Source organism: Genypterus blacodes, unplaced genomic scaffold, assembly GCF_046128005.1.
Source record: "Genypterus blacodes isolate CSIRO-AG114 ecotype Tasmania unplaced genomic scaffold, CSIRO-AGI_Gbla_v1 ptg000250l_1, whole genome shotgun sequence".
NCBI lineage: Eukaryota > Metazoa > Chordata > Actinopteri > Ophidiiformes > Ophidiidae > Genypterus > Genypterus blacodes.
Window position 1 is genome coordinate 63574 of NW_027467046.1, and position 23927 is coordinate 87500.

Consider the following 23927-nt stretch of genomic DNA (forward strand, 5'->3'; position numbering starts at 1 on the left):
TCAGCGTTTGGTACCAATCCAACAGTTTCTAAAAAAGAAGCAATTTTTTGGTGCCATAAAGACAAAAATGGAATTTGGTCTCTACCATTTTAAATAAAAGCTGCATCTTAGAAATCTTAAAAGTTAAAGCAACTTTGAAACACAAAGGTCTGACAGTCGGAGCAGTGCTGACGATGATGTCACAGCTCAGTTTGGATGGAGCAGTCATCTTAGGGTCAGAGTTCATCAAAGACCGAGCACAGCTTTTCAAAATAAAATACCTTTATTTCACACGTGACAAAATTAAAATGATGCACGACATAAAATCAATATCTTATCTATTATCATCACATCATGAAATGTTTAGATTTGTGTCTGTCTGTGTGTGTGTGTGCGTGTGCGTGCACTCCGTCAGCTGCTCCAGGTGAGTCTGAATCCTGAGGGCAGGATTGCATACTCAGCCTGGAAAACGACAAAGACCTGATGAGATGAAGCCGTGAATGGAGCGACGCTCGACTCCTGAAACAAACAGAGAAGAACATTTACACAACCAATAGGACGTTGTGTGTTTCAAGCTTCCTGACAAAATCCTGACCAACGTGGCATCTGATGAAGATGAAGAGGCTGCATGAGCTCACTGACATCAGCTGAGGGGATTTATCAATCAAATCTATCGATCATTAACACATCAACCAGGTTTCACACTGATGGTATTTACCGTCCCACAGTACGGTCCCACAGCCGGCGATGACGAGTCCGGCCCGTTGTACAGCTTAAGGAAGTTGTTCTGGCAGTCACCGGGGTCGTCGATGCTGATCTGAGCAAAGGTGACGGTCACCAGGCGACCTCTGGGTGCTGTGATCGTCCACTCACAGTGGCTGCTGTTGGCGTAAGTGCCTGGAAAGTTGGGACTGGAAAACGAACCGTGGTCCCCGTACAGAACGCCACCACAACCTGGGGCACAACAAAAATCATCTCTTACTAAAATAACGTTAAGCAGAAAAGATCAAACTTTAGAGAATTTACTAAAGCTAAAGATCTTCATCATCTTCATCTCCTTCACGTCTGACCTCTGTGTGTTCCTCTGTCAGTGTGTTAGTGTGTAGATGTTCTTCTTCTCTTCAAGTCTGTGGGTCTCTAATGGACCCTTGTGGATCCATGTTGTTGTTTCTTCTCCACAATAAAAGCTCACTGTATCTCCTGGATTCACTCAGTGAGCTGTGTGATGATGGCTAACTCCTCCTCACATCTCTGTTCTTCTTCTACTGTTTGTCCTCACGACGCCCTGCATGTTTATCTGCTCTACATCCTCTCAGCTGCTTCATCACACCAGCTGCATACTGATGAGAGAAGGACCAGGAGGTTACTATAGGATCAGAAGGTCAGAGGTCACCATATTAGTCTGTATCTAAGCTTCTGTCTTCATGTAGAGGAGGTTTAGAGACTCTAACCCCTGATCATGGATCCATCAGGGTCCATCAGAGACCTACAGACCTGAAGAGGAGAAGAAGAACATCCACACACTGACAGAGGAACACACAGAGGTCAGAGGTGAAGGAGATGAAGATGGTGAAGGTTTGAAAGTTCCACCCAGTATGAAAACACTGTAACAAAAATTATTAAAATAAAAGGAAAATCTACACATTTGATATTGAAGCTGAGGATTACAGAGTGACGGTGAGAGGTTCCACCATGAGAGCGTGTTGATAGCGTGTTGATAGCATGTTGATAGCGTGTTGATAGTGTGTTGATAGCGTGTTGATAGCGTGTAGATAACATGGCTACGCACCGTGAGGGGAGGACGTCCACGTGGCCTGGAAGCCGTCTCGTGTATGTGAGTAGTCGCTCTTGAAACGCAGGTGGAGCAGATTTGACTGAGGGAAGATGGGACTGGGCAGTGTGTTACCGCAGAAACGACCAATCAGAGGAGAGTCGGCTGTGCTCCCATTACGCACCTGACACACACAACACAGCCAGTCAGAAAACGTTGATGTACTGGTGCTTCTCACACAGTGTGTGTGTGTGTGTGTGTGTGTGTGTGTGTGTGTGTGTGTGTGCCGTTACCTCCAGGTAGTCGAACATACAGCTTGTGTGTCTCTCCACGTCAAAGCTGTTGAAGAAAAAGGAGATGCTGCTGTTTTGCGGCGCCTGCAGGATCATGGTGCAGTCCATGTTGTGTGGGTAGATGTCGGGCCAGCCGGGGCTCTGCAGGGAGCCAAACGCCTGCTCATAGGTTCTGCTGCAACCTGGACGCACAAGCAACAGGGTCAAAGACACACTGAGGCCTTCATCACTGGAGCTGCACTGCCCTCTGCTGGTTGTGGTTGTGTTTGTGGTTGTCTTGGCCATGTGTGTGTGGGGTCGCTGGTGAGCTCACCTGCTACCTGAAAGGTGAAGCTCAGGCCATTTCCTGGCATGAAGCTGTCAGATCTGAAGTGCATGAGGAAGGTTCTGCCGTAGCTGTAGAAGTCTGCTGGACGAGCGTCAGACGCACAGAACTTGTGTGTCTGTCCATAATCTCCCTGGAAACATGTTCAACATGTTCAACATGCAGCACGCCTTCATGTAGTTTGTATTTTACTAAATGAGAGCTAAACGAATTTGCTTCACTGATTCTTACAGCGGTGTTTTGCAGAGGAACATCTCAGGTCGTTGATGCACTGAATTTGATTTTATTTTATTCAATGACAGATTTTTTATTTACAGAACCTCTAAGCTTTCTTTTATTCTACTACTTGTTGCTTTTCCAGGAGTAAAACATATTTCATCGCATTATTTGATTTCTTCTTCTGTCTCTCTTTTCTAAATGAAACATTTTGGGGAAGGAGTGGCTCCGTCCATAGGGGACTCGGCATTGAATGGCAGCCAGTTTGCTTTATTCCAGGCACTGAACCCCTTCCTGCTCCACGGGCGCTGGCTGCTGGTGGCGCCCCCTCAGGTGCATGGGTGTGTGTGTGTGTGTGTAGGAGGGGGGCGCAATTTTCAGATGTGTGTGGTTTGTGTGTAGTGTTTGCATTGTGTGTGTAAAAATGCATTTTTGTAGGAACTGCATGGATCTGAAATCTGAATTTCTCAATTGCTGGGATTAAATGAAGGCATGTGTTCTGTGTTCCTCTAAACACACGTGAAGTTGTCTGTGGAGTGTTGCCTGGTCTTTCTAGAGCTTTAAGCGGGTCAGGACCTTCCTGATGTTGTGGGCCTGTAAAGACACTGGGTGTGATATTGGACTAAAAAAGAAATAATAATAATTTATTAGACTAGAGACTAGAAGTTGGCTTGACACAGAACTAAAATAAGCACCGTGTGTGTGTGAGTGTGAGCCAGATGGAAGGAGCAAGAGAAGGATTCAGACCTAGAGTCCAGAGTCTTGGAGGAACTCACCACAGGCCAGTCCTTCATCTCCAGGTCGTTGGTGGAGCAGCTCTGGCTGGACTGCAGGACAAAGGTCTGGATGGAGACCTTGATGGTTTCCTGGGAAGGAGCGTCCAGGATCCAGCGGCAGGAGGTGAAAGGTGGATAGGCGTTAGGGAAGAAGGGGGAGGTCAGAGTCTGGATGCTGCTGGAGGCATTCAGGTTCCCACCGCAAACCACTGAGGCGTTCATAAAAGGAACAACATGAGAGGGTCAGGGGTCAGACCAAATCAATGAATCCAAGCAATCAATTATTCTTAATAAGTCTAATAAGACTTCAGTGATACTTTGGGTTAGTGTGTATTTGTGTGTGTATGTGTGTGTTTGTGTGGGGGGGGGGGGGTGGGATCTTACTCGGCACCCCCCTGTAGGTGGCGTTGAAGCCTCGGCGCTGCACTGAGCCGTCAGTGACAAAGTGAACGGTCAGGAAGTTTCCAGAGGATCTGATGGCTGCAGGCATAGAGTTTCCACAGAACTTCCCAAACAGAGGGAAGTTCATGTTGTCTCCATCATACACCTGAAACAGAAACATGGCAAGGACACGGATGAAGACACGGAAAGGATACAGAGCCAGAGATGGTATCATGCAAGGCGTGATGCGTGCGTGTCGACCTTGATGTAGTCATAGCGACACGTGGGTGAGCTCTCCAGGTCAAAGGAGGTGAAGCTCAGGTTCACTGCTTGGTTCACAGGAACCTCGATGGTCCACACACAGTCCATGCGGGGTTCGTAACGTCCGTCCAGGTTCGGGTCTGGAGAGCCAATCAGGCCCATGGGCGTGGACATGAAGCCCCCACACCCCTGAGCTGGACCTGCACCAAACACACACACACACACTGCAACACGCTGCGTCTCCTCACAAACAAGATGGAAACACGACCACAAGCTTTCTATCTTCAGCAGTGAACAGTGTGAGAGTGAAGGGGGACACCGGAGGTTCAGGTCTGCAGTACGTCAGCATTAGTGCACAACATGGGGGAGCCAGGAAGTCGTGTATGTGCGAGCAGATAAAAGGATAAAAACATGGAATACATTCTAACATCCATGTTCCGTGTTTATTACCCAGTGTCTCGCTGTATGTCGCCCTCCAGCCGACCGCGTTCACTGAGGCGTCCGTCCTGAAGATGATGTACAGGTGATTGGTGGAGGCGCGAAGGTTGGGGGGCAGCGCCCTACCGCAGAATTTGCCCAGCAAAGGAGCTAGGGTGTCCTGTCCATCATATACTGCCACGTAGTCATAGCGACAGGAAGACGACGCCTCCAGATGGAAGGTGTTGAACCTGTGCAGAGACGATCAAGAGACATAATTGTATCGATTTCTGCTTCATATTCAAATAGAGAGGAGGCGCTGTCCGCAGCTTTGTCTTCGTACAATGCTGCCTTGTCCTTTGAACAAGGCACTAGGCTGCCCACATGTCATTTGTTTTTGTTTTCTGCAGGTTATTTACAGTAAATATGAGGGGAATCAACTGAAGCAAATGAAAGATTCAGTGTCTCATTAGCAAGACGAAATGTAATCATCTCATCTGTCTAATTACACAATAATATCAAAGTAGAGCCTGATGTAAACAAGAAGAACAAACAGCACCAAAGCAACAGCTAAATGTGTTCTGTTGTAACAACTGTTCAGCGTTCATGTTTCTGATTTTATTTCTTTGTGAAAATGAAAAATAAAACAACCATTTTGAAGCCAATTAAAATCTCAAATACAGTCCTGTCCATTCCAGCGGTCTAAGAATCCGGTCCAGGTCTTACTTGAGATCCACAACAGTGTCGGCTCGCACTGAGATGAGGTAACTGCAGTTGATGTTGTGGAGATAATTTATGATGGAGAGAGCAGGACTGCTGACCGAACCTGCTGAGGCGTTAAAGAAACCACCACACGCTGTACACACACACACACACACACACGCACACACATACACACACACAGGTTATACAACATGTGTATGTGAACAGCGTGTGAGTGGTTTGCGGTGGTTGTTGCCTTACGTGTAGCTGTGTACTCTGCCATGAATCCTCTGTCTGCGATCACAGAGTCAGAGTAGAAGTTGAGCAGCATGGGGCCGAAGGTGGAGAGCGGCCCCGGGACACTGGAGCCACACAACGTGGCCATAGGAAGGCCACTGGGAACCAGACCACGGTAGACCTTCAGACCGTCATACTGACAGGCAGAGTGAGCTGGAGAGAGCACACACACACACACACACACACACACACACACACACACAGTTATTTGTTGGCCTGCAAACAGCTGCTCTGAATAGATCAAATGCATTTCTTCATGGTTGATATGTGGAGAGGAGACTGACCCTCCACATGGAAAACCCTGAAGGTGAGGATGATCACTGTCTGCTCTCCTGCGTTGATCCTGTAGTTGCAGTTGGAGGACACTGGATAATCCTCAGGGTAGTTTGGAGAAACAACACGACCGCTGGAGGCTGTGAAGTTTGCTCCACATCCTGACAGACAGACAGAGATCATTGGAAGAGATCAATACTGCAGGTGTCTGTCTGTCTGTCAGTCTCTCTCTCTCTCTCTCTCTCTCTCTCACTCACTCACTCACTCACTCACTCACTCACTCACTCACTCACTCTGTCTCTCTGAGACTTACTCATGCTGAAGGAAGCAGCAAAGCCCTTTCCTGTGTCCCCGGTGGCTTGAAATCTCGTGGTGATGATGTTATATGGAGCGACTATGGGGCCGGGGGCCTCGGACCCACAGCCTGTGGCCAGCAGAGCTTCAGCAGCCTGGGACTGACCCGACCAAACCTACATGAACACACAATCATCACAACTGTGTGATCTTTAGAATGTGAAAATCATTCTGCATCGATACATGTAAGTTATATTTGGGTGGACACTGTGAGTTTCTCAGATGCAGGAAGTGAAGATGTGTCTGTGGCACCTTGACGTAGCTGGACTGACAGCTTCCTGAGTTGTCTGGTATCTGGAAGTCTGAGACATTGAAGCTCATCTCCACGTGGTTTCCTTCATGAACTACAATCTGCCAGGAACATTCCACACTGGCTGGGAAGTTCTGAGGATAGTTTGGAGACTTGATGATTCCTGAGTCAGCATGGATCACTCCTCCACAGCCTGGGGAACACACACACACACATATGAAACACACTGCATGTTGCTGCCAGAGTGACACACAGATGTGGTAAAAGAACAAAAGTGTCTTAAATAACTTGATGACATTTTCCTCCATGATGTTTGGGTCATGTCCTGTCTAACCACCAGATGGCAGCAGAGACTAACCAGCGTCTGGTACCTGAGGAGTCAGCTGACCAGGATGCCTCAAAGCCTCCTCTGGACACACTGTGGTCAGCCAGGAAGACTACAGCCAGCCTGTTTGATCCTGATTGGATGAGTTCTGGGGAGGAGGTCCCACAGTACTGACCAATCACAGGGGAGCCAGGGGACCCCCCATTAAAGATGGTGACAGAGTCCCAGCTACATGAGTTGTGTGGCTCTAGGTTGAAGTACGTGAATGTGAGCTGCAGGGACAGGGTTAGGGTTAGTGACTGATTACATTAACCCATAATGCACCTGTGATGATGAAATGAAGTGATGAAATGTTAACACACTGTGATGGTGTGACCCGGGGGGGCCTCCAGCAGCCAGGCACAGCGGCTGGGACTCGGGTAAACACTGGGGTAGTTGGGACTGGTTAAGAGCCCCCCCTCTCCAGACTGCAGGCCCCCGCACTCTGCAGAAAGATGGAAGTCTGCGTCAGAAACACTGAAACTGTCATTTGAGCCGAGGACACTCAACCAGAGAACTTACCAGAGAACAGGTACGTGGCCTTGAAGCCCAGATCTACCTGGCTGCCGTCAGTCTGGAAGTGAACCCAAAGCTCCGGAGTAAAGACCACAATGGGCACTGGGGGTGTGGTCTGACCACAGAACCGGGCCAACAGTTCCCCTTCTGAGTCACCTGACAGAGGGGAAACACTCTTCACTTTTCTGACATTGTGACCTTTGGTGAACGTGTGAACTTCCTGTAGTGAACGTGTGAACTTCCTCACCCAGGCGGAGCTGGATGTAGTCGGCCTGACAGGTCTGGTGGTTCTGCAGGTGTAGGTCTTGGATCAGGACCACAATGGAGGAGTTGATGTGATGTGGGTTCTGGATCAGCCACTCACAGTTCAGATTGTTGCTGTAGTTGGTTACCAGGTAACCAGGGGAAGTGAGGTTTCCTCCAGCTGGGCTGCTCAGGATACCACCACATTCTACAAGACACACACACACACACACAGATACATTTTACTTAAAGCTGCTTCACATTTCGTCATCATCTGGCCTTCACCTTCCTGTCTTACCTGCAGGCTCGTAGGAGGAGTAGGAGGCCATGAAGCCCCCGTTGGAGACTGAGGCGTCGGTGCGGAACACAACTGTCATGGTGTTTCCAGAGGAACGAACCTGTGTTCCTTCTGGTATCCAACCACAGAACCTCTGCAGGCGAGGAGCGTCTGAGGCCAAACCGTTTAACACCTACGACATCCAGAGCAAACATGGAGCCAGTGAGTGCAAAGGTCAGAGGTCGCATCATTTGATGTCACTATCAAGTCAAGTGTGAGTGTGTGTGTATTTGTGTGTGAATGTGGGAGAAACAGATTCTGTCATATTCTAAAGTTTTCTGTGATTTCATGTCCACTGATTTTTAAACGTTAGAGATAACGACAGCGGTGTTCCAGACGAGGTCGCTGTGGCTCCACATGTACGCTGTGTGAACAGGAAGTGAGGAGCTGATGGAAGAGAGGAAGAGCTGAAAAAAGGGACTCACTTCTACATAATCAAACACACAGGAAGTTCCGGAACCCTCCAGGCGCAGGTCAAGGATGGTGAGCGTGACCCTGCGACCTGCCGGCACCAGCAACTCCCAGCGGCACAGCCGGCTGTGAGGGTAAAGGTTGGGATAGTTTGGAGAGGAGAAGGTTCCAGATGGAGCATTCAGCTCTCCTCCGCAGGCTGCAGGGAAGACACACACACACACATCAACACATCACCTCGCACTCATATTTGGATTTGACTTCTTTCCTCAGAGTGTTACAAGACGTTTACACAACAGCACAAGCAGCCAATCACAGCGTGAGGGTCAGGGGTAGATGTCAGGTGGGACTTGGGTGGAGAAACAGTCTGGAAACATCACATTGTTTGTTTGTCTTCTCACCTTCTACGCTCGCCTCAAACGTCAGACTGAAGCCCGCCGCATTTATGCTGCTGTCACTCACAAACTTGACAAAGGCAAAGCTGTCAGATGTGTCCATGGAGGCAGGAAGGTCGCTGCCACAGTGACGGCCCAGCAGAGGCCCTGCACACACACACACACACACACACAGGATGTCAACGCAGAGCTTCTGGTAGGTACTGGAAGGTTCAGTCATGAACTGACCTGAGGCGTTGTACTCTCTGACCTCCACGTAGTCTGTAGAGCAGTCAGCAGAGAATTGCAGGTTGAAGGACTCATAGGTGAGGCTGAGGTAGTGACCTGTGGGGGCCTCCAGGTGCCACTCACACAAAGAGCTCTCTGGATAAACCGATCCTGGATACCCGGGGCTGCGGATGGAACCGGCCAGACCGCTGAAGGAGCCTCCACATGTCGCTGAGAGAAGCAGGAGAAATCACGTGAGGCTGAACCAGTCAAACCTGCAGGACTAGAGGTGCTTGTTCGTGTGTATGATCCATGCATTCATCACATGTGAGAAGGTGACAAACAACATGTGGAGCTGCAACAGGACACAACACTGAAATACGGAAGTTCTTGTTTTATTTTGGTAGGACACTGATATACTGAGTGGAGGTGAAGAACAGCGCCGGCTGGCTCACTGGCCCGGTGGCTCGCTGGCCTCAGTTAGGGGAGGTGTCCTCCTGCCCAAGTGGGTATCACTTACTTCTTTAAGTATTGAAGTTTGAATCTTTGTATCATAGGGACATAATGTGAATTAACAAAACTAACATTTGTGCTACAATATACACAGCTACACAAACAACAGAAAATGTTTTGGGTTGGAATGCCCAAAACATTGAGCACAACAATTTAACTGAAGTGCTGAAATTAAAACATGTCCTTGAGGTCCATGAAGGATTGGATCCTCGACGTGTTCCAGCCCTGATCTCACAACCAGAATAGATCAAGTCCTTCACCTTCATCTGACCATTTCCTGTGCCTCTGTGCCTCTGGTGACATTGTGCAGCTAAAAGCTTCCACGCCGGCGCGTAGCCTCAGACTACACTTCATGATGAGGTCATAGTTACCTATAGAGTACTTTGCCTTGAAGCCTTTGTGAGGGACACTCGTGTCGGTGCGAAACCTGAGGTACATGGAAGCCCCGGTGGAACGCTGAGTCGGCGGTAGTGTGCTGCCACACAGTCGGGCGATGGAGTCGGCGTTGGATGAGGAGCCATCACGGAGCTCCAGGTAATCGTATATACAGCTGAGAAGGCAGAAGAAGAGTGGAGGCTGCAGAACTGTAGAATGTGAAATAGAAGAGGAGGATGAAGATGAAGCAGTACCTGGGTGTAGACTCGATATAGAATTCACCCTCAAAGTCGATCTGCACAGCTTCTCCATTGGGCACACTGATGACCCAGATACAGTCCAGGTTCTCTGGGTAGTTCTCTGGGTAGTTGGGTGAGACGATGTAGCCAGGAGGGTCACCATCATTCAGCTCCACGAAGCCTCCACAAGCTGAGGACACACACAACATAACAACACAGTAACATCCTCCAGTACACACATACACTGTAAATATAGAACATATACACACACACACACATTGCCTGAAGTCACATGGAGGGTTAGGGTTAAGGTTAGCTGTGTTTTGCTCTTTGTTCTTGAGTAATTATTGATGATTGTTTTGTTTTGATGATACCTGTGCTGTGGGCCTCAAAGGTCAGCATGAAGCCACGGCCCATGTTACTGCTGTCAGACACAAAGTGGACACGCAGGTGGTTGTCGGTGGTCTGGATGTTTGAAGGACGACTTTCACCACACAAACGACCCCCCAGTGAGGGGGAGGAAAGATCTGGACCGTTCCTCAGCTGAGGAGAAGAAACCAGGATCAGAGGACATCTGTAACCTTTGAGCCTCATACTTACATGAATACAGCGTAGCAATAGATCGTTTTTGTTCTTCAGCCAGATGAATGGAGGAAGTGCAACCCTCACTCTCATAACATTTTCTCATTTAAAGTACGATCAGACGGACTTGAACCTCCCTCCTGAAAGTGACGCTGTACGACGCCACAACCTAGGACACTACTGCCATACAGGAAGGAGGCATGGTTTGGTTTAGGGTTTAGGGTTCAGGGTTAGTCAGGCTAACCCTTCCATCTCTATAAATGCTACATGAGAGACGCTCCTGATGACGAAGATGAAGAGATGCGGTGCATCGTACTGAGGGCTAGGGTCAGGGTAACCCATGGTAACCCTGAGGAGTGAGGACGGGTCTCATACATTTACTCATTCTTATTGATAATCTATGATCCATAATCTTCTTTCTGGTCTGACCTCCACAAAGTCGCCTGAGCTGCACGCCTCCCCGGAGCCTCGGATCTCGAAGTCACCCTGGAAGCTGACCGAGACGCGGTATCCAGGGGTAACCATCACGTGCCAGCTACAGTCCAGATCAGCAGGGTAATCGTTAGGGTACAGGGGACTGCTGACGACCCCCCTGTCTGCATGCAGGAGACCCCCACAACCTGAGGGACACAACGCCTGCATGAGTCTACACTCGCTGAGCTTGAGAGCAAACTACAGCCTGGTAAGTGTGGTAAGGTCACGACCTCTGGCATAGGAGGCATTAAAGCCCCGGCCATTGATTCTGCTGTCTGAGGAGAAGAGCAGGAACATGGAGTCTCCTGAAGAGTGGAGAGGACCTGGAGGATCACGAGCACAAACTGTCTGCAGCACAGGGGAAACACTGCTGGAACCTGGACACACGTACATACACGCGCACACACACGCACACACACACACACACACACACACACACACACATGCACACAGACAGACAGACACACACACACACACACACACACATAAACAGTGTTGTGATCGCCTTTAGTTGAGGAAGAGGCTTTGAAGATCTCGTCACTACAGGCCTCTTCTCACATCGGTGACATCACTTCCTGCTGTGTGTTTGACATTTTACCGTCTCTGATGACGAGGCGGTCAGACAGACACATGGGCTCGTCCTCCATGTCCACAGACAGGATGTTCAGCTCCACTGTGGACCCTGGAGACCGGATTAACCAAGTACACTCCACATCATCAGGATACGGAGCAGGCCAGCCCGGAGAGAACAGGAAGCCCGGCGAGCCGGCCGCCACCAGGACGCCGCCACACGCACCTGTAACACACACATGCATCACACAGGCAAACCTTCATGCGAGGGTACACGTGTGACACACATGAAGGATGTCATGATACTACATGATGGACAACCAGAGGTTGCAGCTCTGTATTACTTTACATCAAAGAATAAAATAAGTATTCTCCAATCTGCACCTCCATGTTTATAATTCCATGTTCTTGTACTGGAATGTTCTGAATGAGTATGAAGCTTCAGCAGAAGATACCACCTGTCCCTCTGTCCCACCTGGTGTGATGGTAGGCGGGGGTCCGGCGTCCTGAATGGCGGTCCACTCCACCAGGAAGCCTCGCCCCCCCACCACAGTGTCTGACTGGAACTGCAAGGTGACGGTGCTGCCGGAGCTCCGTATGGGTGGGGGCAGGCTCAGACCGCAGAACGTCCCCATGGGGTATGCATGGACGGTGGGGCCATCAAAGATCTGAATCAAACAAGTCCACAGGTTTGGAGGGGTCAAAGTGTTTAAGTGTTGAGCTCAGGACCACTTTGCTTTTTTACAAGACGTTTGATTGGTTCTTGACTGTCAGTCTGATGATAATTGTTTTAATTTCCTGGCATTGATCACATCTCCATATACAAACAATGATCATAAAAAGGTTCCAAAGGTTTAATGTCCTGTTAGATCATCTTTAACTTCTCTAACCTTGAGTTTGTCATAGCGACAGTCATACAGGTCCTCGATATCCATGTCCAAGAAGCGGATCTGGACAAAGCTGTCGCCGTCCACACTGATGGTCCAGCGGTAGTGGGCGTTGTTGGGGTATGTTTGGGGGTACAGGGGGGAAGCCATCTGTCCAGACTCCCCCGACACATCGTTTCCGTACACTGATGCAGAGACAAAGCTGTTACACATCCGACATGACATGCAATCGTTTCCACAGTTACAGCACCCCCACACAGACCTCCTGGCAGAGCTGTGTGTGTGTGTATCAGTATATCTGTGATGTGTTGACGTGTTCGCACTCACAGTGAGAGAAGGCGGCTCTGAATCCGACTCCACTGACCGACGCGTCTGAGATGAACTTCACCCACAGGATGTGACCCAACACAGACGTGTAGTTGGACGGGAGAGTGTTTCCACATAAACGGTCGACCAGAGGGCCCGTGGAGTTTCCCTCCCTGATCTCCAGGAAGTCCTTACTGCACTGAGTGTCTCCCTGCAGCTGGAAAACACTGAAACACACATCAACACACTGAAACACATGTCAACACACTGAAACCTCAAAAGCAACTGGGACGCCAGCAGGAACACCCAAACTTTCAAACATTCAAATAATCCTGCAGTTTCCTGCGCTTTACGTTTACACTGTTAATGTAAATGTAGATAACATTAGGATGAATAACAGCTTATCAAGATCAGCTGCCGCCCCCCCCCCCCCCTCTTGATATGGCCACAGATGAGTGTGTGTGTGTGTGTGTTGTGCTGACATGAAGGAGAGCTGCAGGCGGTTTCCCGGGGAGCTCCTGATGGTCCACACACATTCCATGTTAGGCGGATAAGCATCTGGGTAGTTTGGACTGTTGAAGGCTCCCGTCTCCATCACCATGTCTCCTCCACAGCCTGGACAGGAGAGGACAGAGGACACTTAGACCTGATCCTGCTGCTGTTCTGGTCTGAGAAGATCTGGGATAAGGTCTTACTGGACGTGGATGCAGAGTACGTGGCTCTGAAGCCTTTTTTGGATACAGAGTAGTCGGAGAGGAAGTTGACTACCAGGGCGTTGCTAAAGGACGTAACAGGATGAGGGACCTCAGAACCACAATAACGACCTGGAAACCCACAAATCAAAACTCACTGAACAAACATTACATCATCACACCTGACCTCACGGTAACCTCACTGTGGCGTCACTGTGACGACGCAGTGAGGTCACGGTGAGGTCACTGTCTGAACAAATGCAGAGACGTACCTATAGGGGGCGCCTGGTAGTTGTCACCGTCCAGGATTTGCACAGCATCATGGGAACAATTGGAGTTAATCCTCTCTAAGTTGAATTCGGTGAACGACAGCGTCACATGGTTGACTGTCACAGAAACAAGGGTTAAAGTTCAAGCACATATGTAAAACCTCATGTAAACATGAAGTGAGGGAGGAACTTACATGGCTCCTGAGCGCTGATGATCCAGCTGCAGTTCTGATTGGGTGGGTAGTTTGCTGGGTACCGTGGTGATGCAATAGCCCCGCCCACATCATCCGTTACAATGGTAGCACCACAAGCTAATCAATCAAAGAGTCAATCAATGAGTGACGTGTGGATGTGTATATGTGTGTGTGTGTGTGTGTGTGTGTGTGTGTGTGTGTGTAAGTATATAAGTATATAAGTGAACAGGACACAGACACACAGACACACACTCGCATAGACAATACACACTACAAAATGACTAAAGTCACTGAAGATCCTTCCCTGGAGGCCAAAACCTTCCTACCTATCAGAGAAACAAGGTGATTGATCACTGTGGAGCTCAGTAGCCTCAGGTAAAGCCCCTGACCTTCACACAAGTACACAAAGGCCTACACATGTCTCCTGTGCCGCGCTGCATCCTTCCCTTAGTGAGCGGACACCCACCTTCAGAGAATCGTGCACTGAAGCCGCGGTGGGTCCTGCTGCTGTCGGAGCGGAATCGAACATAGACTTTGTTCTGTGTAGAGGTGACAGAGGGAGGAAGAGTGGAACCACACACTCGAGCCAGCAGAGCAGCAGACATGGACGGACCGTCGTAGATCTGCACAGTGACACACACACAAGATCAAATCCAGCTGTTCACACACCTTCAAACCCTTCAACCTGCTGTTATCAGCCGCCATCATCAATCATACTGAGTGATGACATCAGGACATCAGTGACACATTAACATGTACGACAAACTAAACCTACTTGAACCTTTCACTATAGAAGGTTCTCAGATCACAGGAAGAATCTCCCGAACATGGCTGAAGCATGGTGACTGCAGAGGTAGAAACAGGAAGTTAGTTAAGCAGGAACGTACGGCCACATAGTCCCAGAGGCAGCTCGAGTGCCGCTCTATGTCTAGGTCAGTGAAGTTGAAGAGGACTCGGTGGTTTGCGTCCACGCTGATGATCCAGGAACAGTCCACATTGTTTGGGTAGCTGCTGGGATACAAGGGGGAGTGGATCTCCCCTGATGGAGCAGTGACAGGACCTCCACAGCCTGTAGGGGGCAGAACAGCACAGCCAACATCAGGAGAGACCAGGGCAGACTGCGGACATGTGAGCCCTATAGTCCACTCACCTCCCTGTACTTCAGTCCAGCTAGCATTGAAGCCGCGCCCGCTAACATAGGCGTCCGACTTGAAGCGCACGGTGAGGGCATTTCCTGTACTAGAGACCTGCATCGGACTGTGCGTAGGGCCGCAGAGCTGCACCAGCCGAGGGGCTTCCAGGTCGGGGCCCCCGTAGACCTGGGGGCAGGTCAAAGGTCAGGGGTTAAGTTAACTGAGGTTCTGTTTGTTTCTAGAAAATCATTCATTCATGTTCAATTTTTTTTTTTTTTAAATACTGCTGAGCTCTTCAATCCCACTGCACCTCTTTGTCACTGTGTGTGAAGTGAATGTAAATCCAGCACATAGACAGGTCCCAGTCTCACCTCCAGCAGGTCGTAGTTGCAGTCTGGATGAAACTCCACATCAAACTCATGGATGGTGATGGTGATGCTGCTGCCAGCTGACGTGCTGATGTGCCACATACACTCTGTGTTGTCAGGGTATCTGCTGGGGTAACCAGGGCTGCTGAAGGACCCGCCTCGCCCAGACAGGGCCCCACCACAACCTGGAGGGGGCCACACCAGGTTACAGAGAGTCAGCTCACCATTACAATGATACTTAGCCACAATAGAGATCAGAATGTCAAATGCAGTGATGTTGTTCAAAAATAACAAATTCAATATTCTCTCTGTGAACCCCTAACCCTAACCCATAAACTCGTGTCCATGTGAAGCAGATTCATTCACCGTTTTGATACCACAGCATCTGGAAGCCTGTCAGCGACACAGACGAGTCTGATCTGAACACAACCGTGAGGGCGGAGCCTGTAGTGGTGCTGGCTGGAGGGGGCGCGTATCCACAGAAAGTACCAATCAGAGGAGCTTGCTCATTAGCACCGTTATAAAGCTATGGGACGATAAACAGAATTACTCTGCAGCCACAGAACATGAAGACAGGACATACACTCAGGTGAGGAACCAGACGGTCCAGCCTTCACCTGTGCGTACCTTGATGTAGTCGTAGTTACAGGAGCCTGACTCCAGCTGGAAGGAGGGGAAGGTGTAGTTGATGGTGTTTCCGCTGTAGGCCTGGATGGTCCAGCGGCACAGCGTGTTGTCAGGATATGTGTTAGGAAAGTTCAGTGACTCCACAATTCCTCTGTGTTGACCTGAGATCACAACTCCATCGCACTCTGAGCACAAACACACACAACAACATTAACACCTCATTAAGCCTGAAATCCATCCTGTGTGTGTGTGTGTGGGTGTGTGTGTTCTCACTGCTGGTGTATGAAGCCAGGAACCCTCCGGTGCTGACGCTGCTGTCCGTGCGCAGTTTGACATACAGCTCTCTGCTGGACGAGTTGATGGTTTCAGGCATCTGACTGCCACACAGGTGAGCCAGCTCAGGAGCGCTGCTGCTGCTCCCATCGTACACCTGGACACAGACACACAGACACACACACACACACAGACACACACAGACACACACACACACACACACACAGACACACAGACACACACAGACAGACAGACACACACACACACACACACACAGACAGACACACACACACACACACACACACACACAGACACACACACACACACACAGACACACACACACACACACACACACACACACACACACACATTACATGAAACGCAGCGAATCTTGTAACAAACCCTGCGTCGGGTTGCTCATGTTGCTTCGAGTCTGCTGGATGTGGACGTCTGTGGCTGTTTGTTAGCAGGGTGACTTGTCAGGGTTAGAGGTCAGGGTCTAAGGTCAGACTCTAACTCAGAGCAGTGCAGGTGGTGGTCAGTTGCCATAAAGGTGTAGCACAGGTGTAGTACAGGTGTAGTGCAGGTGTAGGACAGGTGTAGGACAGGTGTAGAACTCACAGCCAGGTAGTCGTAGGAGCAGGAGGAACTGGCCTCCAGGTGGAAGTAAGAGAAGGTGAGGAGAAGCAGGCTGCCGTGGTTGGCTCTGATGTTCCAGTAGCACTCAGTGTTGGGGTGGTAGGGCAAAGGGTAGTTAGGTGAGGAAAACCCCCCGGAGGCAGTGATCAGAGTGCCTCCACAGCCTGGGGGGTCAGGGTCAGGGCCATAAGGTTCACAATGAGTCATGATGAGTGAACACTTTAAATCTTCCATTTATACCAGAGAGGAATGTGATGTCTGTCTCACCTGTCTGTGTTCCATCCCAGTGAGCAGTGAATCCGCGGCGTGTGACCGACGAATCAGAGCGAAACCGAACCCACAGACGGTTACTATGGGATACCAAGAGTGGAGGCCACTGATCTCCACAGAATCTTCCGATCAAAGGAGACGTCTCATAGCCGCCATCCCTGAAGAAGGACGTGTATGATGTCACCACTCATAATGTGTGTGTGTGTGTGTGTGTGTGTGTGTGTGTGTGTGTGTGTGTGTGTCTTAAGATCATCGAACATCCCACTGTGTCAACTTTTTATGTGTAACTCTAACATCCATGTGTGTGTGTTATTACCAAACTGCAAACACTTAAAGTCAGACGTCTGTAACGCTTCAGACTCAGCAGCCTGCTGACTCTTTCCTCTGCTACAACCTCTTACCACTCCGAACTAATTATTGATAATAAGAGCTTAAGACCCCAAATCTTTATTCAACAGAGTCACTGCAAACAAACATGCAGCTCACAGTTTAGACCAAAAGAGTTAGGAGGTGGACAGAATGATTTACTATTATTGTTGTTGTTGTTGTTGTTGTTGTTGTTTATTATTGTTATTCAGAATTACACATGGGTGAGCAAGTGTTGTACCTGATCTCAATGAAGTCGAAGCGGCAGGATGGCGGTGAACCTTCAAGCTCAAAGTCGGTGAAGTTGAGCAGAATCTGCCTGTTGACCTGAACGATGATCTTAAAGATGCAGTCTCTGCTGTTTGGGTAAAAAGCTGGATAGTTTGGAGACAAGAAGGAACCTGTGGGGGAGGTGAAGGTCTCACCACAGTCTGTGTGTGAGAGAGAGAGAGAGAGAGAGAGAGAGAGAGAGAGAGAGAGAGAGAGAGAGAGAGAGAGATTCTGGGCTAGTGTCATCCTGTGTCGTCCTTCCTGCACCATCAGAGTTGGTGTCAGAGTTGGATCAGGTCCAGCCCGACCTTCCAGCAGACACAGAGCCTCAGCCCTTTTTGACTTCATGCTACTCTTTTATCCCTTTGCACTCTTATATTCGTCTCCTTTAAGACCACAAATTGACTTTTCATCTGTAAACATCCTGTGTGATTAGTAGTTCATTAGCATTGTTGAGACATCACATTGGTGCTTCACAGGCAAACACTCCATTACGAATACACACTGAGCTCAGGAGGCATACAGGTTACCTCCGGGGTTAAGGGCTTCTTTGTGTACCTGTGCTGGCATCGATGGAGACGTAGCTGGCAGAGAAGCCCTCAGAGGACAGGCTGGAGTCGGACACAAACAGCAGGGTCAGCAGGTTGTCTGTGCTGGTGATGGAAGGAGGGACCGAGCGCCCGCAGTACCTGAACGCACCAGGGTGACGTCATTCACCTACTCAGCCTGCAGAACACTGATCTAAGCTCAAACATGAGAACGTGAGTACCTGCCCATACTGGTCCCAGTCTGCAGCGTGCCGTTGTCGTAAATCTCCACATAGTCAAAGTTACAGTTTGTGTGGAATTCCAGGTTGAAAGAGTCAAAGGTCAGCCTGATGAGGTCGCCAGGGGTGACACTGATGTACCAGGTACAGTTGGCACCATGGGGGTAGCTGGTGGGGTGACCAGGGCTGGAGATACTCCCTGATGAAGCGCTCAGGCTGGCACCACAGCCTGCAGAGACACATGGATCAGCAGATCAGCAGATCTGTTGTTTCACCTTCTGCTTGAAATAAAACCAAAAACTAATTTCATGTGTCCTACCCTCCATTGCAGAGCCATAAGTGGCAGTGAAGCCGCGGTTGCTGACAGACGAATCGGTCTTAAAGCGGACGTACATGGACCTCTGGGTGGACTGAAGCCTCTGAGGGATCTGACTCCCACAGAAGGTCTCCAAGAGAGGAGAGCTTGAAGAGGAGCCATCCCTCACCTACAGGAGGAGGAGACAAGACGCTCTTCACTGTAATACCAACAAATGATTATATTATCATTGAGCAGTGGAGCAGCAGTGATGACTGAATAGTTTAGGAGAGGCAACAGCACACTAACACGAGAAATTAATGAGCAAGAAGATGATGAGAGATGTTTACACTCAAGGCTACCACGGCCTGATCAGACCTAATATGGAGCCTGTGTGTGGTCAATGATGAATAATTTAAGTTGTGTGATGTCAGATCAGACATTCTGTGTTGAGGTCAGGATCTGCTCAGCTCATGAGTGGAACAGTGGAGAAACATCAGATCTTTATTCATGCTGGTTCCGTCTCTTAAGGCTTTGATTATTACAACAATAGAGAACATTTTGGACCTGAATTTGTTCAACCGACACATAAACTTATACTTTGCCTGCCAATGTGTTGAAGATGAAGTTTTACCTCCACAAAGTCGTATCTGCAGGAGCCGCCTTCCACCTCAAACGTCAGGAAGTTGAGCGTGACCACGAAACCCTCCGGCTGGTTGATCACCCACTCACACTGCTTGTTGTGGGGGTAGGCATTGGGGTGGTAGGGTGAACGCAACTGTCCAGTTCCAGAGAGAGTCCCTCCACAAGCTGGGGGGGGGGGGGGGGGGGGGGGGGGGGAATTAACCAGTTATATTAATAATCCATAAAACAATAAAAAGTTGAAACACGCTGTTAATTTCATTGCAATGTGGACATCATGAGAGGCTGATCCTCGAAGGATAGAGATGACAGAAGTCAGATGACAGAACTCTCTCTGACAGAAGTCAGAGAGAGGCAGAGAGAGCACCGGCTGAAAGGACACGAGGCCAGAGCCTAACCTGTGATACTTTGATGATTATGGACAGACCTTTTGTTAAGCCAATTAAATGCACCTTGTTATGCCGAAAACCTCCGTGATTTGTATGTTTGGACATCAGAGCACAGCCTGAAACGGACATCCAGGGGGAACAGCCCCTCAGGATGCCACAAATGTTTCAATGCTGCTTAATTTTACATCTCAAGCCCTACTGTCTGTGTGTGTGTGTGTATGTGTGTGTGTGTGTGTGTGTGTGTGTGTGTGTGTGTGTGTGTGTGTGTGTGAGTGTGTGTGTGTGTGTGTGTGTGGTTGGTTGGTGAGTCTCACCGACAGAGTAGACGGCCCTGAAGCCGGCTCGGCTCACCGAGGCGTCAGACCTGAACCGGATCCACATGGAGTTGGAGGAGGAGTGGACGGGAGGCGGAGGGGAGCTCTCACAGTATCGCCCTATCAGAGGAGACGTCTCCTCGCCACCATCACGGACCTGTAAGACCACAGAGGAGCAGCCAGAAGAGGAAGAAATGAGGATGGAGGTGCAGCAGATTTCGGAGAAGAAACGGAGAAGAAGAAAGCATAGGAGGAGGTGTAAACATGAAGATACAGATACATGTTTGTGTAGTTTCACTTTAGTTTTCAATCTCAGTTTAGGCTGCAAAATCAAGACATAGTGTACAAACAAGAAAAGCCTCAAATATGACACAAATGTTTTTCTGTTGGCTAGAAGTGCATTTAGTGTTGAGTTGATAAAGAGACAGACAGACAGACAGACAGACAGACAGACAGACAGACAGGTCAGGATGAGGTCTCTGTCTGGGGTCCTGGTTGGAGGTGATGGGTGTTTTCAGAAGCATGATGTGTTTGGTTTGTGTTGAATTGAACAAGAGAAGAAGAAGTTACAGCTCTAGTCGACGCATAGCAACAGATGAAGAGGAAGAGGAAGATGAAGAAGCCGTATTGGGTCAAATCACATGTAAACATGTTACCATGCAGACACGTCAATCTGAAATGTGTCTTGCGTGCCCCTCTTACACACACGCATCACAGACAGGTCAGCGCAGGAGCAGTTATGGGGCATCTGGTGCCTTGCTCAAGGGCACCTCGGCAGGGGAGGCAAACTGGCAAATAGCTGCCAGTCCACTTTCTTAGTCCATACGGGACTCAAACCGGTGGCCCTCCGATCCCCAAGCTGAGTCCCTATGGACTGAGCTGCTGGACAGAGAGAGGAAGAGTGGAGCCGTCTGAGGGTCCACATGTGAAGAAGAGGAGCAAAGGGAGCTGTGCAGCAGAGGAGCCGCTGGAGAACAGAAGAGGAGAGGGAGAGGACATGTTGGGCCCACCGCCTGTAGTTACTATGGTAACTACAGGTTCCTGTTATCATCAGCTGAGCTCAGGTTGAGCTGAGTCATGTTTGTCTGACTGCTCTATTAGAACATGATGAGGCTCAGTTCTCTTAAAGAGACCAAACTTTTGGTTTCTCTCCCTCTGACAGGACTCATTACTGTTGTTGTTTTTATTATTATTATTCATCTTTTGCTGTTTGAGTGAATACCTCTGTATTCCATCTCCTTCTACATGATGGTTTGTGGTGTTGTTGGCGGTCCTACAGGGCTCTGGGCTGCTCTGTTCAGTCTGCTGCTCTGGGCTGCTCTGTTCAGTCTGCTGCTCTGGGCCCCTTCAGACGTTTATGTGCTCTACTCTTTGATTTGATTGAGCTCAGTGAGAAACGCGGACAGATTTGTAAATATTTCTACAGGGTCAATGTGGTGATGCTTCCACATGTGATGAAGCGTGTTTGTACCTCCACATAGTCAAAGTTACAGCTGCCGTGACTCTCCAGGCTCATGTGGGTGAAGTTGAGGGTCACCGTCTCCCCAACAGGTAAGCGGATCAAGTAGACACACTGGCGGTTGTGGGCGTAGTCGTCGGGCCAGTTGGGGGAGATGATGATGCCCTCACTCCGTGTGTAAGTGCCACCACAGCCAGGGTCACCTGACACACAACACACAACACACACACACTGGATGAGGGTTCAACACACAAGCAAGGCATTCACTATGCTAGTTTGTAACTAGCAGGGAATGTTGCAGCTCTAAGTGTGAGTAGATAGCTAATGTGAAACACTGAGGTTAGCAGGAAGAGCAACTGTGATCAAAGGTCAGAGGTCATTATTTAGAGAATAAGTGCAAGATAACAACATGATCATTTCTAGCCCTCTTACTTGGAGACGTGGTGTACGTGATGAAGAAGCCTCGGTCTGAGACAGACCCGTCTGAGTGAAAGTGAATCCATGCTGCTGGACCGGTGGTCTGCAGAGGAGGAGGAGAAGAAGTACTGCAGTACCTCGTGACTGGGTCCTCTGGAAGAAGACCATCAGCTATCTGTGGAGACAGAGACAGAGACAGACAGAGAGAGAGAGAGAGAGAGAGAGAGAGAGAGAGAGACAGACAGACAGACAGACAGACAGACAGAGACAGACAGTGACAGAGAGAGAGAAAGAGAGAGAGAGAGAAAGAGAGAGACAGAGACAGAGGGAGAGAGACACAGAGAGAGAGAGAGAGACAGAGAGAGAGAGAGAGAGAGAGACAGAGACAGAGGGAGAGAGAGACAGAGAGACAGAGGGAGACCAAAATTCTCTCTATTTATTAAATCAGATATTATTTTGATCATTGCTGATTATCATTTTGTTTGTTTATAATATGTTAGGATAGTTTTGTCAGACATTTTGATCTCTGCTTGTTTGTTTCTGTGGGTTTAAGAAAAGTGATTGCAAAGCATGCTGGGTTAGGGTTAGGGTTAACTTCAGCTCTGCTCACCTCCAGGAAGTCGTAGTTGCAGTCCGGATGATGTTCCAGGCTCAAGGTCCCAAAGGCGAAGGTGATGAGCAGGCCGGGGTTCACCATCACCCTCCAGAAGCAGTCACGGTTGGGGGGGTAGTTGCCAGGGTAACCGGGGGAGTAGATGTTGCCATGAGAGGCAGTTAGGTCACCGCCACACACTGACAGGAGAGAAGATTATGGTCAAGGAACTGGTTCTGTTTGGGTTCCAGAGGCTGAACAGAACAGCAATTGGAGCTTCACCAGCGAGTTTACATGAGAAGACAACTCTCAGTTTGAGATTGACTTCCTGTTTGCAGAACATACGACCTGCACACAGGAAGTTCTCAGTCCACATCAGTGCTAAACAGGAAGTCAGGAGGTGCAGACAGCCTCACCTGGGTCCTGTGACTGCCAGGTGACATTGAAGCCTCCGCGGCTGACGGAATGATCCGAGCGGAACCAGAAGTACAGAGCATTGTGGGAGCTGTAGAGCTCCGGCGGCTCGTTTTGGCCGCAGTATTTCCCGAGCATGTGAGCAGAGGCGCTGTCGCCATCATGGATCTGCAGGAAGTCGTAGTTACAGCTGGAGCTGGCCTCCAGGTCGAAGAAAGGGAAGGTGATACGCATGATCTGGAAACACACGGGTCAAAGGTCAAAGGTCTGACTGCATGACTGTTTCATGTTCAAGGGGCGGAGCTAACATTAATGTGATCGACACTGCCAAGAAAGGCAACAAAATACACACACACACACATACACACTGACTGACCTTGCTGGGGTCAACACGGATGACCCAGGCACAGCTGACCTGGTGATCGTACCCACCCTGGTCTGGACTGTTGGGATAACTGAAGGAGCCAGCAGAGCCCAGGAGGGACCCCCCGCACGCTGCGCACACACACACACACACACACACACACACACACACACACACACACATTTGAGAAGAATAAACTGGATAAAACCAATAGATACATTAACACTAAATAATTCTATAAAATAAGATTCATAATAATAAAAGCTTAATTAAAAGTTTGTCTTTGGGATGTTTGTTCCACAGTTCAGGATCAGAGACCCCCCCCCCATGCTCACCCTGCTGGGGGGTCTGGCACAGAGGTCCGGTCCACTGGGAGCTGCAGGTGCAGGTGAAGCCGTTGACCTGGTCGCTGCATGTTCCTCCGTTGGCACAGGGGGCGCTGGAGCACTCGTTCACATTC

General features: G+C 49.3%; 1 protein-coding gene across 1 annotated transcript in view; it reads right to left on the reverse strand.

Annotated features, from left to right (window-relative positions):
• Positions 1-153: 153 nt before the first annotated feature.
• The window catches only part of cubn (cubilin (intrinsic factor-cobalamin receptor)), a 28638-nt gene continuing 4864 nt past the window's right edge, over positions 154-23927 (reverse strand). Inside the window, exons 12-67 of the mRNA XM_076171420.1 lie at positions 23803-23927; positions 23480-23598; positions 23106-23340; positions 22708-22889; positions 22113-22272; positions 21693-21883; positions 20222-20378; positions 19511-19686; positions 18901-19066; positions 18585-18810; positions 18374-18504; positions 17787-17976; positions 17177-17337; positions 16892-17073; positions 16271-16427; positions 15998-16182; positions 15737-15896; positions 15374-15555; positions 15020-15188; positions 14757-14938; positions 14336-14492; positions 13870-13986; positions 13679-13792; positions 13410-13538; positions 13197-13329; positions 12736-12941; positions 12412-12593; positions 11997-12189; positions 11550-11747; positions 11182-11328; positions 10907-11097; positions 10270-10438; positions 9911-10085; positions 9653-9831; positions 8790-8999; positions 8568-8708; positions 8181-8365; positions 7717-7888; positions 7423-7626; positions 7182-7331; positions 6983-7104; positions 6667-6892; positions 6298-6488; positions 6005-6161; positions 5703-5852; positions 5383-5571; positions 5146-5275; positions 4453-4670; positions 4003-4202; positions 3745-3907; positions 3361-3569; positions 2357-2501; positions 2044-2225; positions 1769-1934; positions 698-933; positions 154-498 (exon numbers count right to left, since the gene is read on the reverse strand). The exon at positions 23803-23927 is cut by the window's right edge and continues 68 nt beyond it. Coding sequence (XP_076027535.1) covers positions 391-498; positions 698-933; positions 1769-1934; positions 2044-2225; positions 2357-2501; positions 3361-3569; positions 3745-3907; positions 4003-4202; positions 4453-4670; positions 5146-5275; positions 5383-5571; positions 5703-5852; positions 6005-6161; positions 6298-6488; positions 6667-6892; positions 6983-7104; positions 7182-7331; positions 7423-7626; positions 7717-7888; positions 8181-8365; positions 8568-8708; positions 8790-8999; positions 9653-9831; positions 9911-10085; positions 10270-10438; positions 10907-11097; positions 11182-11328; positions 11550-11747; positions 11997-12189; positions 12412-12593; positions 12736-12941; positions 13197-13329; positions 13410-13538; positions 13679-13792; positions 13870-13986; positions 14336-14492; positions 14757-14938; positions 15020-15188; positions 15374-15555; positions 15737-15896; positions 15998-16182; positions 16271-16427; positions 16892-17073; positions 17177-17337; positions 17787-17976; positions 18374-18504; positions 18585-18810; positions 18901-19066; positions 19511-19686; positions 20222-20378; positions 21693-21883; positions 22113-22272; positions 22708-22889; positions 23106-23340; positions 23480-23598; positions 23803-23927 — 9580 coding nt within the window. The 3' untranslated portion in view covers positions 154-390. The remainder of the gene's footprint in view (positions 499-697; positions 934-1768; positions 1935-2043; positions 2226-2356; positions 2502-3360; positions 3570-3744; positions 3908-4002; positions 4203-4452; positions 4671-5145; positions 5276-5382; positions 5572-5702; positions 5853-6004; positions 6162-6297; positions 6489-6666; positions 6893-6982; positions 7105-7181; positions 7332-7422; positions 7627-7716; positions 7889-8180; positions 8366-8567; positions 8709-8789; positions 9000-9652; positions 9832-9910; positions 10086-10269; positions 10439-10906; positions 11098-11181; positions 11329-11549; positions 11748-11996; positions 12190-12411; positions 12594-12735; positions 12942-13196; positions 13330-13409; positions 13539-13678; positions 13793-13869; positions 13987-14335; positions 14493-14756; positions 14939-15019; positions 15189-15373; positions 15556-15736; positions 15897-15997; positions 16183-16270; positions 16428-16891; positions 17074-17176; positions 17338-17786; positions 17977-18373; positions 18505-18584; positions 18811-18900; positions 19067-19510; positions 19687-20221; positions 20379-21692; positions 21884-22112; positions 22273-22707; positions 22890-23105; positions 23341-23479; positions 23599-23802) is intronic.